This window comes from Mustela erminea, chromosome 6 (genome assembly GCF_009829155.1).
Source record: "Mustela erminea isolate mMusErm1 chromosome 6, mMusErm1.Pri, whole genome shotgun sequence".
In the NCBI taxonomy this organism is placed as follows: domain Eukaryota; kingdom Metazoa; phylum Chordata; class Mammalia; order Carnivora; family Mustelidae; genus Mustela; species Mustela erminea.
In genome coordinates, this window is record NC_045619.1 from 57,627,337 (window position 1) to 57,642,373 (window position 15,037).

Here is a 15,037-nt window from a genome sequence, read left to right on the forward strand (position 1 = left end):
GCTGGTGGGGAGACGGCCCGAGACAGTTTGACCCAATTTCCGGAAGTTCAATTTGTAAGAGCTGAATGAGAGTGGCAGATCCCAGTGCGGGAGCGGTTTTGCAGTCTCTGTAGGCTAGAGTTGTATTAGTTTTTGATTTTTTTTTTTTCTTGATGTAAGCGAGCGCGATCTCTATCAAACAGATAGTGTCTGCTTGAAAGTGGATCCCTGCATAACATTTGCTACTGCACTTGTTGCGCTTTCCCAGCGTCAAGCCCGTCTGGAAGTTTCCAGGCGCACAGAACATGGGTAGACCTGAGCGAAGAGATCAGGTCCCGTGTTGGAGTCCCAGATTGTTCATCTACGAGAAATTATAGTAATTTCAGTGAGTTTTTTTGAGGAGGAGATGTGGGGATACACGTGCAGTCAGTTTTAAATTTACGAGCGGCGAGGTTGCTTTATATTGGCTGCTTTTCCCTTTTGGTCTTTTCATCAGCTAGAAGTCCTTTATGATGTCACTATACGTACATACAGATTATCACTTAGTTTCTAGTCTTAGTCCTTCCCTTCTCTTCTGTCCACTCTTTGTCTAAGCCTCTTATCCTGTCTTTTCCCCTTAAGGGTAAGTTTAATTATTTAAACATTATATTTTAAAGAGATACCCTTGGTTATTTCTGATCTTAATATCCCTTCTAGGAAACTATGTTAGGTATTGGTCAGTTCTTACTGTCAATTATAAGTGCTCCAAAATACTGAAGGAGATACACATTAATTTTTAACAGAATATTTTAAATGTGCACTTAAACATTTAAGGTGAGTTTCTTACCTAAACCACCCTTTGTCCTAGAAAATTCATGATTTGGTTTTAGACTGAATTTTGAGTCCCAGAAAGAGCAGTAACAAGGTCTTGTAGTTTAGAACTTGTAAGTTAGGTAATAAAATTTGATTTTGGAGATGAACTAATTTAGTTTTGCAACTAATTTTAAGAAGGAGTGACGGAAGAGAAAAATGAAGAGTACATTTGAAAAATTAGTCTTTGATCTAGCTTAATTTTTGAGATATGCTGAGCTTTTAAAATTTCAACACATTTCTTGTACTAAGATGCAAGAATCAATTATAACAAACACATTCTTACATCAGCAACTTAATGATTATGTAAGTAGAACCCAAGAGTCACAATGGGGAGTCATTAGTTGGTGAAAGATTTAGAAAACACTGTGTCGGCAGAAATTAACTGAACCGTTAGGCCTCCTTAACCTCTGGATTTTTCTGAAATCAGGTATTTAATGAAATGAGGCACCTAAAGTTCTATGTAGCAAGGACAGCTTCATTATGCTAGTGTGGAAAAGGAAGTTTCACTTTTTGGAAAAATTATAATAAATTATGACTCTCTTTTAAATGACAAATTCTTAAAAGAGTAACACCTTCCTCCCCTGCATCCCAAATGTATTTTATACATGTGTAGCTGGGATTTGCATGTTTTTTTTTTTTTTCAAATGTTCCAGAGTGTTCAAGCATGTTTGTTTTTTTAAAAATGTTCCAGAGTGTTCAAACATTACCGTGAGGAATATTTAAGCATCACACCACAGTTGGTCAGGGTTGATTGCAATTATAGAAACAGAACCTTTATCTGTTCAGTTTTAACTTTTATCTTTTTTTTTTTTAAAGATTTTATTTATCTGACAGAGATCACAAGTAGGCAGAGAGGCAGGCAGCAAGAGAGAGAGGGAAGCAGGTTCTCCGTTGAGCAGAGAGCCTGATGTGGGGCTCATATCGGGCTCAATTCCAGGACCCTGGGACCATGACCGGAGCTGAAGACAGAGGCTTTAACCCACTGAGCCACCAAGGTCCCCCTGAACTTTTATCTTTTAAAAATCCATTTGCATTTATAGGATGTACTTAGTGGAAGTTACAGAACCCTTGTGTCCTTTGATCATTAAAGTAAACTGTTACAACCCATACTTCAGTCTCTTCTAGTTTATTGAAAATTGAGCTTAAGCTCAAGGTCAAAATTAGAATTTCCATTTAATTCAAAGGCCCACAGTTTGTGTCTAGGCAGAAGTTACCAAGTGCATCCCCTTAGAAGTAAATGATGTCTGAAGCTAGTGGTAGGAATGAAAGTTATTCTTTACTCAGAGTAAATTTTAAAAATTTGGGGGAAAAGAAAAGGAAGAAGTAACACCTAGACTTGCTCTTCTCCAATTGCATTTAATGTAATGTTGATCTGGTAGAGCAGAGTAAGAAGGTATCCTGGGATATATCTTTTGCCTCACAGGGTCTAGACCCAGCTGATAGAAAACTCTGGAGTCTTCTAGTTTTAGCATCTCTTAAACCACCTTGCCAACTTATTAACTATATTTCTGTCCATGTTGGAAACTTAACGGAAAATGAACCTAATTCAAGAAGCAAAACACTATTATTGAGACACAGAAAAATATTCCAGTGGCACCGTGGCTGTTCATTTCATTTGGTGTTTCACTGTGTTGGTGACCTCAGTAATGGCATGATGATACTTTTCTGAAGCTGACTTGAATTCCACAAGATGCTTCTCATAACTTTTAATGGCTGCTTCAAGCTGCGTTTTCTCCACTGCTCCCAGGATGGCACGGAAGATCATATCTATGCCAAGGCCAAGAACGGCAACCCCTATACTACCAAGGAGAGAAGCACCAATTTGAGCTAACACAGTGACCAGCTTGTTAATGATGCCAGTTGTGACGTTTGAGCCCACAAGTTTAACAGCTACTGCACTGGCTGCGGAAGTAGCTTCTCCCAGGATGACTGAAATGACCTTTTGTACTATTGCAATTTTGTCTGTTTCCCTTTCTTTAATATCCTGAAGTTTTCTGTAGAGGGTTGGCTCTAGCTTATCTTTTAGTGCTTCATCAACCTTTTGCAGGTAAGTTTGGATTTTCATCATGGCTTGGATGATGATATCACAGTTTTCTTTGATGGTCCCATCTCTTTTCATCTCGATGGAGGCCAAGTTGCACCCCAAGTGCATGTTTAAGACCTCAATCAGCTTATTAGTAGCTTGGAAGCTATCAGATAAACAATCAAGAAGCTGCTGGTGAAGACGGTTTACTTCCTGCCTTCTCCGTGGATTCTCTGGGTAGAGGAAGTCACTCTGAGACATGTTTCAAATATAATTTCTGAAAAATAAAGTAGTAAATCTTCACTAAAAATTTTGAAAAATACCTGCTGTCTGTGTGCATTTGACCAAGAAATCTTTTACTTTATTAGTAGAAAAATAGCACTGTGCTATCTAAGGAATTCCTTAGAAAATTCAACAGGTTCTTTAAAGCAATTATTTTTATGAAACTTAGAGTCAGTGTATGGGAATGGGGGTGACAATGCCACCTACCGATGCAATAAACGAGGCATTAGCTTTTTTTGTGGTAGAGAGAAATCCTAGATAAGAAGATCTGTGTTTATCAAGCATCTGGTTATTAGTAAATAAATGTGATTATTTCTAAGTTGTATTTAATAAGGTTTGACATACACTGCAGTTTGATATGGTTGATTCTTGATGACCGACACTCCTTAATTTTTCCAGACCCTACTTAGCACACTGAATACACCTACCAGATTGATTTCTCTAATATTGGAAGATAAATTAGTAGAGCCAGAAGAATATTAAAAATCTCTGAATTTACAGGGTTATTAATGTCTAATTTTGTTTAGAGACTAACTTAATTTCTAATATTAAAGTCACTCTGTATGTCTTTACAAACAAATTATTTGTTCTCTAAGCCTAGGGGTCATCAAAGGCAACACACAGAATCTTTACAAATACTTTTCATGTTAAGGGTATATATGAAACATTCTTTAGATTAAAATCTCACTGGGGGAGAGAGTGGGCATGGTGCAGGGACAGCACCATTATGACTACCTGTGTGGTCTCATTTGCAAAGCTTAGAAGTTAAATTATTTAGAATGGTTTATAATGCACTTGGGCACAGTGAAGATTAGCTAGAATTGGCCTTAGAAAGGAAATAATGCCATTTCATGAAAGTATTAAAGAGTAAGTGGCAAGAGGATGCAGTAGAATGAATACAATGAATCAGGCCGGAGCCTTCTTGTGTTTGTTCTTCTCGCTTAGAGTATTATGCAGAGAAAATAGGAACAAGCATGTTCAGAGTTTATTTGGTTAAAAAATTTGAGGCCTGTGAGAACAATCTTACAATATGCATACTTCGCATAGTCTTCCTATGTGCTTGGCACTTTAATTTTTAGTTGAAACTCTTAGAAGAAAAGAGAGAATGAAATATCTGTGGTGTCTGGCACATTCTCTCGAGTAAACAACATCCTAATGAACTTGGGCCCTATCCACTCTGAGACCATGGCTTTTAGCCTAGATATGGGGAATCTCACAAGCATAGAATGAAAGAATGATATTTTTCTCTCAAGAAAGTAAACATGAAAAGGGCCTGTCCCTCCAAGCCATAAAGATATAATTTGGAAATAAGAAGGGGATTTTAAGTGGATTGAGAACATAATCATTTACGCTGATCAGTTTAGAAAAATGCCTTGGTATCCCTAATAGAATAAACTTATCACAGTCAGAAATTCATTTGCATCTTTGTTTCAAATCCAGCACACACACAAACACACACTCAGACCCATGTGTTACACAAATTTCCACAGCAGTACTTAGAAAATATCTCAATTTCATTTAAAGAAATTGTTGAGGATTTATTAAATATTCCCCAGCTCACCGTTGGGTGACAAAACTGTACTTTGATAACCATGAATGTGGACTTTGTTTCTCCTTTTTTCTTCCAGAAATTTTCCATTCAACCTTTTTCTTTTTTGGTTTCTAGTTTTCAGATATTATCATGAAGTGAAAACTCCAGTTTCTTACTTTGAATTCAGAAGATCATCAACTACATTCCTATTCAGATATTTAGGTGAGAGGAGTCTTTCTTAGCTTGCGAAAGTGTAAAATATCTCTAGCAGTTATCATTTGCCTTTATCTGAAGGCATAGCTTCCAGAAAAGGTATGTTGTTCTATTTACCTAAAGATGAACAAATGGAGAGATGAGACTTCCTCCAGGATAGGAGGCTGAATACTTCCAAGTGGTCAGTTTCTTCCTAGTTAACTTATTGTTTTAACACACCTTGACAAATTAATCGTAAAATAAAAAATCAGGGTGTTATTTACTTGAGGAGAAATGTACCCAGGTCCCACACAGATGTAGAGGACTCCATTTTCTTTTTCTTTTCTTCCAAGAGTTGAAACAAAATCAAACAAAACTAATAGATGAGATTTTTTTTCAGGAAAAAGTAATGATGGGACTTTATCCTCCCCAAATATTAAAGCATCATAAAAATAATATTAGTATTGTACAGGTTGCAGGAGTAGATGGAATCATGGAACAAAATAGTTCTGGAAACAGACTCTTCTATACATTTAATACATGATAAATATAGACTTTCAAATCAATAATAATTGAAAATGTTCCTGGCACAATGAGCTAGTTTTGGGGTTAGAAATTAATTTTATTTTATTAAAATTTTTTTTTTAAAGATTTTATTTATTTGACAGAAATCACAAGTAGGCAGAGAGGCAGGCAGAGAGAGAGGAGGAAGCAAGGTCCCTGCTGAGCAGAGAGCCCGAAGCAGGGCTCCATCCCAGGGTCCTGAGTTCATGACCTGAGCTGAAGGCAGAGGTTTTAACCCACTGAGCCACCCAGGTGCCCCTATTTTTTAAAAATTTTAAAAGGTTATTTATTTATTTGACAGAGATAGAGAGAGAGAGAGAGAGAGACAGTAAGAGAAGGAATACAGTCAGGGGGACTGGGAGAGGGAGAAGCAGGCTTCCCACTGAGTAGGGAACCCAAGGTGGGTCTCGATCCTAGGACCACAGTATCATGACCTGAGCCGAATGACTGAACCCAACGATTGAGCCACCCAGGCGTCCCTAGAAATTAATTTTTTTTTAAAAGATTTTATTTATTTATTTGACAGACAGAGATCACAAGTAGGCAGAGAGGCAGACAGAGAGAGAGAGAAGAGGAAGCAGGCTCCCTGCTGAGAAGAGAGCCCCATGCGGGGGCTCGATCCCAGGACCCTGGGATCATGACCTGAGCCCAACGCAGAGGGTTTAACCCACTGAGCCACCCAGGCGCCTTTAGAAATTAATTTTTAAAAGTTAGTGTAATATTTGTAAAAAACAATGATAAAATAGAAGAAAATTGATCATTTTCAAATGTCTGTATGGAGGAAGGCTTTATAAGCTTAAAATCAAAGGAAGAAAGTCACACAAAAATTTGACGAACAAGGATGGCTATGTAAAAAGAACTAAAAAGAAACTGGGAAAAATGCAAGAAAAATGAAGTATGAATTTCTAATGACAGTTGCTATCAATAAGAAAAACAGTAGTTATCTAACAGCTAAATGAGCAAGCAACTCTGTACAGTAAAAGCATGGTAGCTAATTAATTGATAAAAAGACTCAATCTTACCAGAAATCAAAGACCCAAGTACTCTTTCAATTATATTTTCTTTCTTTTACATCCCCAAGGCCTGACACGTGCACTTTTATACCTTCCTCCCAGTTTCCAGATAGCAGTCTATAATTCTGTGTCAGTAACAAGTTTGAGTAAGATGTCATAATGTGCTTAGAATTATTTTTCAAATCTAACATAAAAGGACTTGTATTTTTCTGAGTTGGGCTTACCTTCCTAGCTCCTTTTGTGTTGGGGAAGGACTTTGGGAGGATTCCTTATGCCTTGTAGATCTTCAGCAGGCCTGCCCTCATACCTTCCCAGGACTGAATACAGTTCGAAATTATTTTCATCCCAACAGTGAGATAAACAATAGAGAATTAGGTGAGGAAGAGGTAGGGTTTGAAGGTGAAACTAATGAATTATTTTTGGACAGGTGAAATTTGAAGAGCCTGGTGAAGGAAGCAGTTTAATAATTCAGTAACAAATTATCTAATGGACTAGTACCTTACTATGGATAAGATAACATGCCGAACTTTATAGAGCACACAAAATGAAAAGGACATGGGTCCTGCTTTTATGGCATTTTTAATCTAGTTAAATAGTTCAGCCAGACTTCAAACCACTTGTGGAGCTGAAAGTATTATGTCATTTGAAATTATAAGGCTCGTGCTTCATTTGTGCAAATTCAAATTTTCAACAATCTGCAGGTTAATATGTATTAAAATTAGGGCTATATGGGAACATTTAGTAATTTAGGGAAGGTTAATAATTTGTTCCCTTTCAAACTGTTATTCTTAGAAATATACTTGATACTTAGAGGAGAGGTTATACACCACGCCGAAAAAGAGTTAGCAAAGTGCAGCATTTCCAGTATTGCCTCTGACAATTAAACTAAGCTCTGACTTGCAAAGTGTTTACTTCACTCAGCAAAACAAAAGCCTTGGCAATCAGTTGGAGCCACCTTCCTTGAAGATCCTAGTTGTTACTTCCGCACGCCTTAAGGGATGTCTTACCAACAATATATAATAATTACCTAAAAGATGTCTGGGCCATACATACTTTTCCCTATCTTACTACATTTTCAGGCATGACCTTTTAAATATTGACTTTAAAATTCAGTCTTTTAAAAATCATCTCTTGGGGCACCTGGGTGGCTCAGTCATTAAGGGTCAGATCCCAGGGTCCTGAGCCCGGAGTAGGGCTCCCTGTTTGGCAGGAAGCCTGCTTCTCCCTCTCCCACTCCCCCTGCTTCTGTTCCTTCTCTCACTGTGTCTCTCTCTGTGTCAAATAAATAAATAAAATCTTAAAAAAAACCAAACAAACATTTCTTTTGGGGTGCCTGGGTAGCTCAGTTGATTGTGTCTGGCTCTCAGTTTTGGCTCAGGTCAGGATCTCGGGTTCTTGAAATCGAGCCTTGCGTTGCGCTCTGCACATAGCTCGAGATCCTCTTGTCCCTCTCCCTCTGCTCCCTGCCCCTGGAATGAATAAGTAAAATCTCTAAAAATAAAATAAGAACCTTTTTTCTTTTTAGTTAGGCTCTGTGCCCAACACAGGGATGAACTCATAACCCTGAGATCAAGAGTCACATGCTCTACTGACTGAGCCTGCCAGGCACCCCTTATAAGTCATTTCAAAGTCACTTTATAAATGAATTTTAAAGATTGGCGCTTATAAGTAGCTAAATGTTATTCTTAATCCAGTTCTTAATACTTGCACCGTTGGTGTGAAAAATGTGATTTTTACATTGTTTATTATCAGATGATAGTGCTCATTGTCTGTGAAAAGTTCACTCTTCACAGTTAGCATCCACTGCTGAACTGCTGTGTTTCTACCATTATTTGAGTATTTTGTTGTCGGGGTTCATATGAGGTAGGTCCTAAGAGCGGTAAGGCAGCCTGATGAAGAATTGATGGCCAGGAGGTGGCGCTCTTGCTCCCCAGCATGCTTTTTTCACCCTAGCCTTTGCTGAAGCCCCAGAGCTTGCTTGTTGCTGTATTTGGACCGTGGGTGCTTAAAATTTAATTTAATGAGAGTTCTGTTGCTCTGTTGCCAAAGGAGGTTCGGAAATCACATGCACTGTTATTGTATATGTAATATTACTTGTTATTTCAGACAATAAAAGAAACTTGGAAAGGCTGATTCCAGTGGTCAGCATATCTTCTGAAACTGGAATGGAAACAAAGACTAAACTGAAATGGATTCTCACTGAAACTAACCTTGTCAATTTTTTTGAAATGAGAAGATCAACATTCAAGATCAAAGAGTGTATAAGAAATAGTAGAGATGTATTGATGTATTGTCTGTAAAAGTTAAGATTTATTTAGAGATACTGTAGAGTTGTTTTAATTTTGGGGGGAAAGGAATCACTTTCCAAAGTGAAAATGTATTGATTATCACATATTCAAATAAAAAATTCTCAGGATAATTTTGTGAATAACAGTAGCTAAATGTCAAGTGTTATAGAAATTTAAAGAAGGAAATTATATTGAGGTGATTAGAGGAAGCTTTGTGGAGAAAGTGACATGTGATACATGTTTTGATAGATGGTAGAATTATAACATTGAAGAAATTATAAGTAAAAGATTTGATAAAAAAGTACTTTAAAGTATAAAGTCAATTCAACTAATATATAAACGCTTTAAAAATAAAGAAAGAAAAAACCCATAAACCTACCATCTTAAATTTTTTTCGTTGTTCCTTCCTAAAGTTTGTTTAAATGTGTAAATATTTTTACCAAGTTGAAATACATTAATTTATCTTACATTAGTTTTCATCTGACATTAATTTACTTAAACACCTGCCTAAATTCTTAGTTTTCTAATAATTTTATTATATGAAATATTCCATAAGATATCAACCATAATTTAATAAGTACCCAGTTATTTCCCTATCACAGTATTGTAGTGGGCATTTTAATACAAGTTTTTTCCCCATTTCCAATTATCTCAATTATTTCCTCAGGATAAATTTCCAGAAGAATTGTATAATCCATGAGAAATAAAGTTTTTATTATGTTTATCTTTTAATATGTATTGCAAATTGCATTCCAAAAACTTTTATACCACCATCAAAAGTAAATTTTTATAGCAAGGCACTGTGTATGTTTCAAAGCCAAAGATAGTTCTGTTAAATATATATTGTTAATTTGGGAATCACAGAGTTAAATTTCAAAAAGAAGAGTTTTTGCTTTTGCAGAAATACATGGTGGTGTGTTAATGATGATATGATACACATGATCTCTGAGGCTGGCTTCCAAAGAATCTGGAAGGGAGTGTGGAATAGAGTTACAGAGGAAATAAGATCAAGTTTGTTTTGAAAATTTTTGACACTAGGTTATGGGTATATGACACTTGATTATTTTATCATCTCCACTTCTGTGTATGTTTGAACTATTCCCATAGCAACAATTAAGGAAAAAGAGACAAAGAAAACACATCTCAGCCTCCAGTGTTGAGTCATTCATGCTCTCTGAGTTTTTCCATTTCTCCCTGCTGTCACTTTCCTCACTGTCCTATTATTGGGTCCAACTATCCTGGGAAGTTCACTTATTTGGGAGTTTGGGAGTAGGGGATAGGTGAAACCACTAGCTTTTCAAGAGAAAATAGCAGTTACTGACTAGTTCTGAGACTCCTCCTTTAATTTAAATCAAAACCCTGGCCTTTAATTAAAACAAAACAAAACCAAGAAGTTGTTGATGGTGGGATGACACTCTTTCTGATGTAAGTTCTAAAGAACGTTTCTGACCAGAAAGCAGAATATCAGTGACATTCATCAGTCTTTGTTAAATGCTCAGGGGAGAATCCTCTACTTCTATGCCTTAAGACATTAGGGAAAAAAAAAAAAAAAAAGGGTAGACAATGTTCTGTGCCCTCAAGAAGATAACAGTCTATTCGGAGACAGACAGCATTTAAATGTAATATAGTTTATGAGAAAGCAGAAACTCTATAAATTAACTAGTATTAGATTGTACATTCCTTCTTTCACAGATCCTGAGTACTTATATTGATGTTAGAGACATAAAAAGAAATGCTACAATCCATGTAAACAATACACAGGTGTCGTCTTGTCCTCAGGGCTTTCTAAAACTGCTCTTTACTGCTTTCTCTTCCCTTCGGACTTAATCAGTTACATAAATTGTTCATTTTCTTCTTTATCTGGTGTCTTCAGAGAAATAAATACTCAGAAGGAAGCGGCCATCGGATCCTCTTAAAACAAAGTTGTTTTGTGACTTTATTATATTCATGGCTAGGATTCAAGACTGACATGTTATTTCAAATACCCTTTAATCCAGAGAAACAGAATATCCTACCAATATTAGTAGAAATAGCCATATCGCTTACCTTGCTGTGTTTCTGAGTTCAGTAGTCCCAGTGGTTGTTTAGGAATATTGTCAAAGGGCTTTTTCATCTGGATGTTTCCATGGAATGTGATGACTTACAGCCTTTGCTGGTCTCTGCTGGGTCCCTCTGCCTGTCCGCTTTATCTACTATTTCTGCAATCCTCATTCTATGAATTCTTCTATTTCCTATATTAATATAAAATTAGTATGTATTAAGTCATCTAATTTGAAAGGCAAATAAAGAGGCGAGACATGTAACTGTCTATTCCTTAATGGACTTTTTGGTTGAAAAGTGCTGTACGACCGAGCTAATCCAGCTCAGCAGAGACGATGGCTCTGCGTGGCTCCCAGATTCTGCGATTCTGTCTTGCCATCTATTCCACAATAAGTTTCCTTTACCTTCTGTTGCATTCAAACCTCCATCTGTTGCTGATGCCTTTGTTTCTGTTCTCAAGAGATAAAAACCCAGATATTTGCAACCAAATGTGATTTTTGTGCGTGCGCTCTTCTTTCCTGCTCTTTATCACCATCTCTCACTGTGTCGGTGAATGCCTTGACCATAGGAAAGCCTTAAAGACTAACTTGACTCCTTTCTCTTAAAGTTTAGAACAGTCTTTCGTGCTTTTCCCTCTACATTCTATCCTCACCTCCATGGATTCCTCTACGGCAGGGACACCTCAGAAGCAAACAATCACCCCAGCCCCCATAACTTAGTGGAAAAAACAAAACAAAACATGGGCTTTAGAATTGGACGGTCCTGATTTTGTGTATCCAAGTATCTCTTACTAGCCATGTAGCCCTGGAAAAGTCACTTAATTTAATTTTTTTCTTCTTTTTAAAAATATTTTATTGACTTATTTATTTGTTAGAGAGAGAGAGAGAGAGAGCGAGCACAGGCAGACAGAGTGGCAGGCAGAGGCAAAAGGAGAAGCAGGCTCCCCGCCAAGCAAGGAGCCCGATGTGGGACTCGATCCCAGGACGCTGGGATCATGACCTGAGCTGAAGGCAGCCGCTTAACCGACTGAGCAACCCAGGCTTTCATTGTGTGATGTATTAGTTTGTAATTGATGGGTTGTCATATGGATTAAATGAGATAACGCATGTAAAGAATTTGGCAGAGTGCTTGATATATGGCAAAACCTTCCTAAATGGTAGCCATTTGTCTTAATGTTAACAACACTCATTTCTGTTGTTATGGGGTGGGTAGAGGATACAGCACTGAGAGTCCAGCTAGGAGATACATAAAATCTAAAGGCGCTGTTCTATAGTTTTAAAGGAGAACTAAGTGGAGTACTATTTTACTTCTGTCCCAGTGGATCATTTTGCACTTGACATATCCTGGGGCTTACGAGGTACGGGGATAAAAGGGAAATAGGATGTGTGTAGACAGTGTACCTGAAGTAACGATGGATGGACAAGTAGGATTTCAATAGATGTGTGGGGTGGGGTCGGGAGGAGAGAATGCAGGTGGAGGGAATACTATGAACAAAGGGGCTAGCAAAATGTTGGGAGCATTTTCAGGGCATAAACTTAGTCCATTACACTGGTGACCCAGGATATACGCGAGAGCAGTGAGGGAAAGGAGTAGTGGAAAATTGAGAGCAGTCTAGATGATCTTAAACGCCATGCCAGCAAGTTGTGTCTTATTCACTAGGCAATAGTGAATCATTGAAGCTTTTTTTTTTTTTAGATTTTATTTATTTGACAGAGATCACAAGTAGGCAGAGAGGCAGGCAGAGAGAGAGAGGGAAGCAGGCTCCCTGCTGAGCAGAGAGCCCGACGCAGGACTTGATCCCAGGACCCTGAGATCATGACCTGAGCTGAAGGCAGCGGCTTAACCCACTGAGCCAGCCAGGCACCCCTCATTGAAGTTTTTTATTGTGAGGTAATCTGAGGAGGATTTCAGGAAGCTTCCTTCATATAAACTATACTAGTGTGTAGGACGAGATGCACGTAGTTGAAACACTTAGTGTCAGACCATGGGGTGTAGATGGTAAAAGCCCACTTTGAAGAGGGCAGCATAAATCTAGTCACTTTTCCTAACTCATAATGTGGGCTTTGTGCTGCCAATTAATCTCATTTTTTCCAATAAGCAATAGCAATCCAGATTTCTATCTTTCAGTTTTTAAATTTAGAAGTTGATACAAGCAATTGTGGGGTCAAACAAAGCACATCTGCAGGTTGGACTTTGCCTGTGGATTTCTGGTTTGGGACCCCTGGGGCCACGTTCACAGTCCTATCTTTTTATGTCTCCTCCAGAACTCTCCTCATGAACATTGGTTAGAGACATCAACACTCCTCTCTATGGCAGAAGAGGATGAGTTGTACTGAAAGTACAGAAACATTCTCAGGCAAGACAGACATCTTGGGAGTTGGCGTCAGATGGCCTTGATCTTCTTTGAAGTGCAGTACTCTACCTCTTTGGTCTGCTGTTACTCACCTTTCAGAGTTATCTGATGGTTACTTAATTTTTCTGTCCAGGATTTTTAGTTCTACTCCGTAGGAAAGATTGTACCGCGTCTGCTTGCTCTATCTTAACTGGAACCAGAGCTTTTCTATGTAATTTTTAAGCTTTGTACAATCTTCTCCACTAGATTGGATAGTTACTGAGGATAATGCCTGAGAACTGGTTACTCCGTATATCAGCATATCCAATTGAGGGTCCAGTGCACGATATTCAATCTTGGCTGAAAATCTTTTAATTATTATCTTTTTGTTATTTTTATTAAAGCACAGGATCTATTCCTGCTCCATAGCTGGTGTAGCTTGTCTACCCTTGACAGCGGTTATTTTCCACATTTAGATTTTAAGATCAGTCTCTTTGCGGTTGACAAATAAATAAGTTTTTATCTGGATTACTACTTTGTTTTGCAGTGCTGAAACTTTTGTGCTGGAGAAATGTCTTCAGAGTCAGAAAAGGATAAAGAGAGGCTGGTGCAAGCTGCCAAAACATTTTTCTTTCACATGCAAGATCTTGTTGCCTTCACTAACACACTTATAGAATCGTTTAACAGCACTATGAATGCCCAGATCCACTCCCTGGCTGTGAAGGAAGATGCTAACGTTAAGGATGTCTTTGAACAACTATTCACAATCTTTAAGGAGTTACAGTGTGTCCTGGAGGCAAAGTACGACCAGATGCAAAAGGAACCTTTATGTTCCAAGATTGCGACAGCGATTTGCTCTATGGTTGAGAAGAGTGCCAATGTCAAGGAGCTGCAGCAGTCAGCTAGAGAAATGTTCAAGAATGTTCACACACCAGTCATCGTTGCTGCACTGAATAGCAGTAACATTCTTGGCACTTTGGAATCTTCTCTTTCACTCTTGATGACATGTCCTATCATGAAACTTCAGTTAAGTGACCTCTATCAAAAAGACACTGAAGGGGCCAACACCTCAGAGAAAAACCAAGGTCCGGGTCCCTCCAAAATCGGTACAGCAGACATCTTGAAAAAATTGCAGGATGTGTTAAAAGCTGAACATTTCAAGAATACCATGGAGTCAGTTGTAAATCAGTTGGAGCAAATTGTCAGAACTCTGGCACCAATCTTAGAGATCCTCCAAAAAGCCATAAATATTATGGAATCCAAGATTCCCGTGCCCTAGAAAACCAATGACCAGTAGGAATGCAACAGAGGGGCTCATTTCTGTCAGAACATCAGTTCAGGTCCTGAGAATTTTGACAGTATGTTCTAAGACCTTTGCTGCCAGAAAGGTGTTATATTAGGATGTAAGTGCAGAAAGTAGTCACCTGGAAGACCATTTACCTCAAGTTTTGCTTTATTCAAATAAAACTAATCAAAGAAAGCCTGCTTGTCATGGAAGTTACTAAAAATAACATGTTGTTCAGAAAATCAAGGTAGTGTATTACATTTGGGGATGTCTCTAAACATTACATATCATCTTAATGCATAATTAAAATAACCTTAAACTAATTTCCACTCTTGGTAATTCTATTTCTGGATACTACAGTGTGAAGTCCAGGTAAATGTAAACATTATTGTTAGATAATCTGGCAGAAAGTACTGTTCAGGTGCAGGAAACATGTAAAATATCCTTCTGCATTTTTAAAAAGATTTTATTTACTTAAGAGAGGGCTAGAGAGAAAGCGAGAGAGAGAGAGAGAGAGAGCGAGAGCACGAGCAGGTGTAGCAGCAGAGGCAGAAGGAGAAGCAGACTCCCTGCTGAGCATGGAACCCGATGTGGGGCTTGATCCCAGCATCCCTTGGATCATGATCTGAGTCAAAGGCAGATGATTAACAGACTGA

At 38.0% G+C, this 15,037-nt stretch overlaps 2 protein-coding genes across 6 annotated transcripts; one reads left to right on the plus strand and one right to left on the minus strand.

Annotated features, from left to right (window-relative positions):
• Nucleotides 1-64: 64 nt before the first annotated feature.
• On the plus strand, nucleotides 65-14,640 carry C6H12orf60 (chromosome 6 C12orf60 homolog). 5 transcript variants are annotated; one of them, XM_032347406.1, is made up of 4 exons: nucleotides 73-601; nucleotides 4,803-4,889; nucleotides 13,029-13,120; nucleotides 13,644-14,640. In XM_032347406.1, exon 4 carries the CDS (start codon nucleotides 13,668-13,670, stop codon nucleotides 14,373-14,375), a length of 708 nt encoding a protein of 235 aa, XP_032203297.1. In that variant the 5' UTR covers nucleotides 73-601; nucleotides 4,803-4,889; nucleotides 13,029-13,120; nucleotides 13,644-13,667; the 3' UTR covers nucleotides 14,376-14,640. The 5 variants fall into 5 exon arrangements, 4 of the variants coding, with proteins under 4 accessions (XP_032203297.1, XP_032203298.1, XP_032203299.1 ...); XR_004286862.1 differs by lacking the exons at nucleotides 13,029-13,120; nucleotides 13,644-14,640 and adding an exon at nucleotides 8,543-8,984 and having other exon boundaries at nucleotides 65-601; XM_032347407.1 differs by lacking the exon at nucleotides 13,029-13,120.
• SMCO3 (single-pass membrane protein with coiled-coil domains 3) lies at nucleotides 1,797-11,198 on the minus strand. The gene is made up of 2 exons (XM_032347411.1): nucleotides 10,771-11,198; nucleotides 1,797-3,131 (listed from the first exon to the last, which is right to left on the minus strand). The coding sequence occupies exon 2, from the start codon at nucleotides 3,113-3,115 to the stop codon at nucleotides 2,438-2,440; it is 678 nt and encodes a 225-aa protein (XP_032203302.1). The 5' UTR covers nucleotides 3,116-3,131; nucleotides 10,771-11,198; the 3' UTR covers nucleotides 1,797-2,437.
• Nucleotides 14,641-15,037: the final 397 nt, after the last annotated feature.

Excerpts from the sequence above, each read along its gene's own strand:
- C6H12orf60 (XM_032347406.1), top strand. The coding sequence starts at position 13,668 with ATGTCTTCAGAGTCAGAAAAGGATAAAGAGAGGCTGGTGCAAGCTGCC.
- SMCO3 (XM_032347411.1), bottom strand. The coding sequence starts at position 3,115 with ATGTCTCAGAGTGACTTCCTCTACCCAGAGAATCCACGGAGAAGGCAG.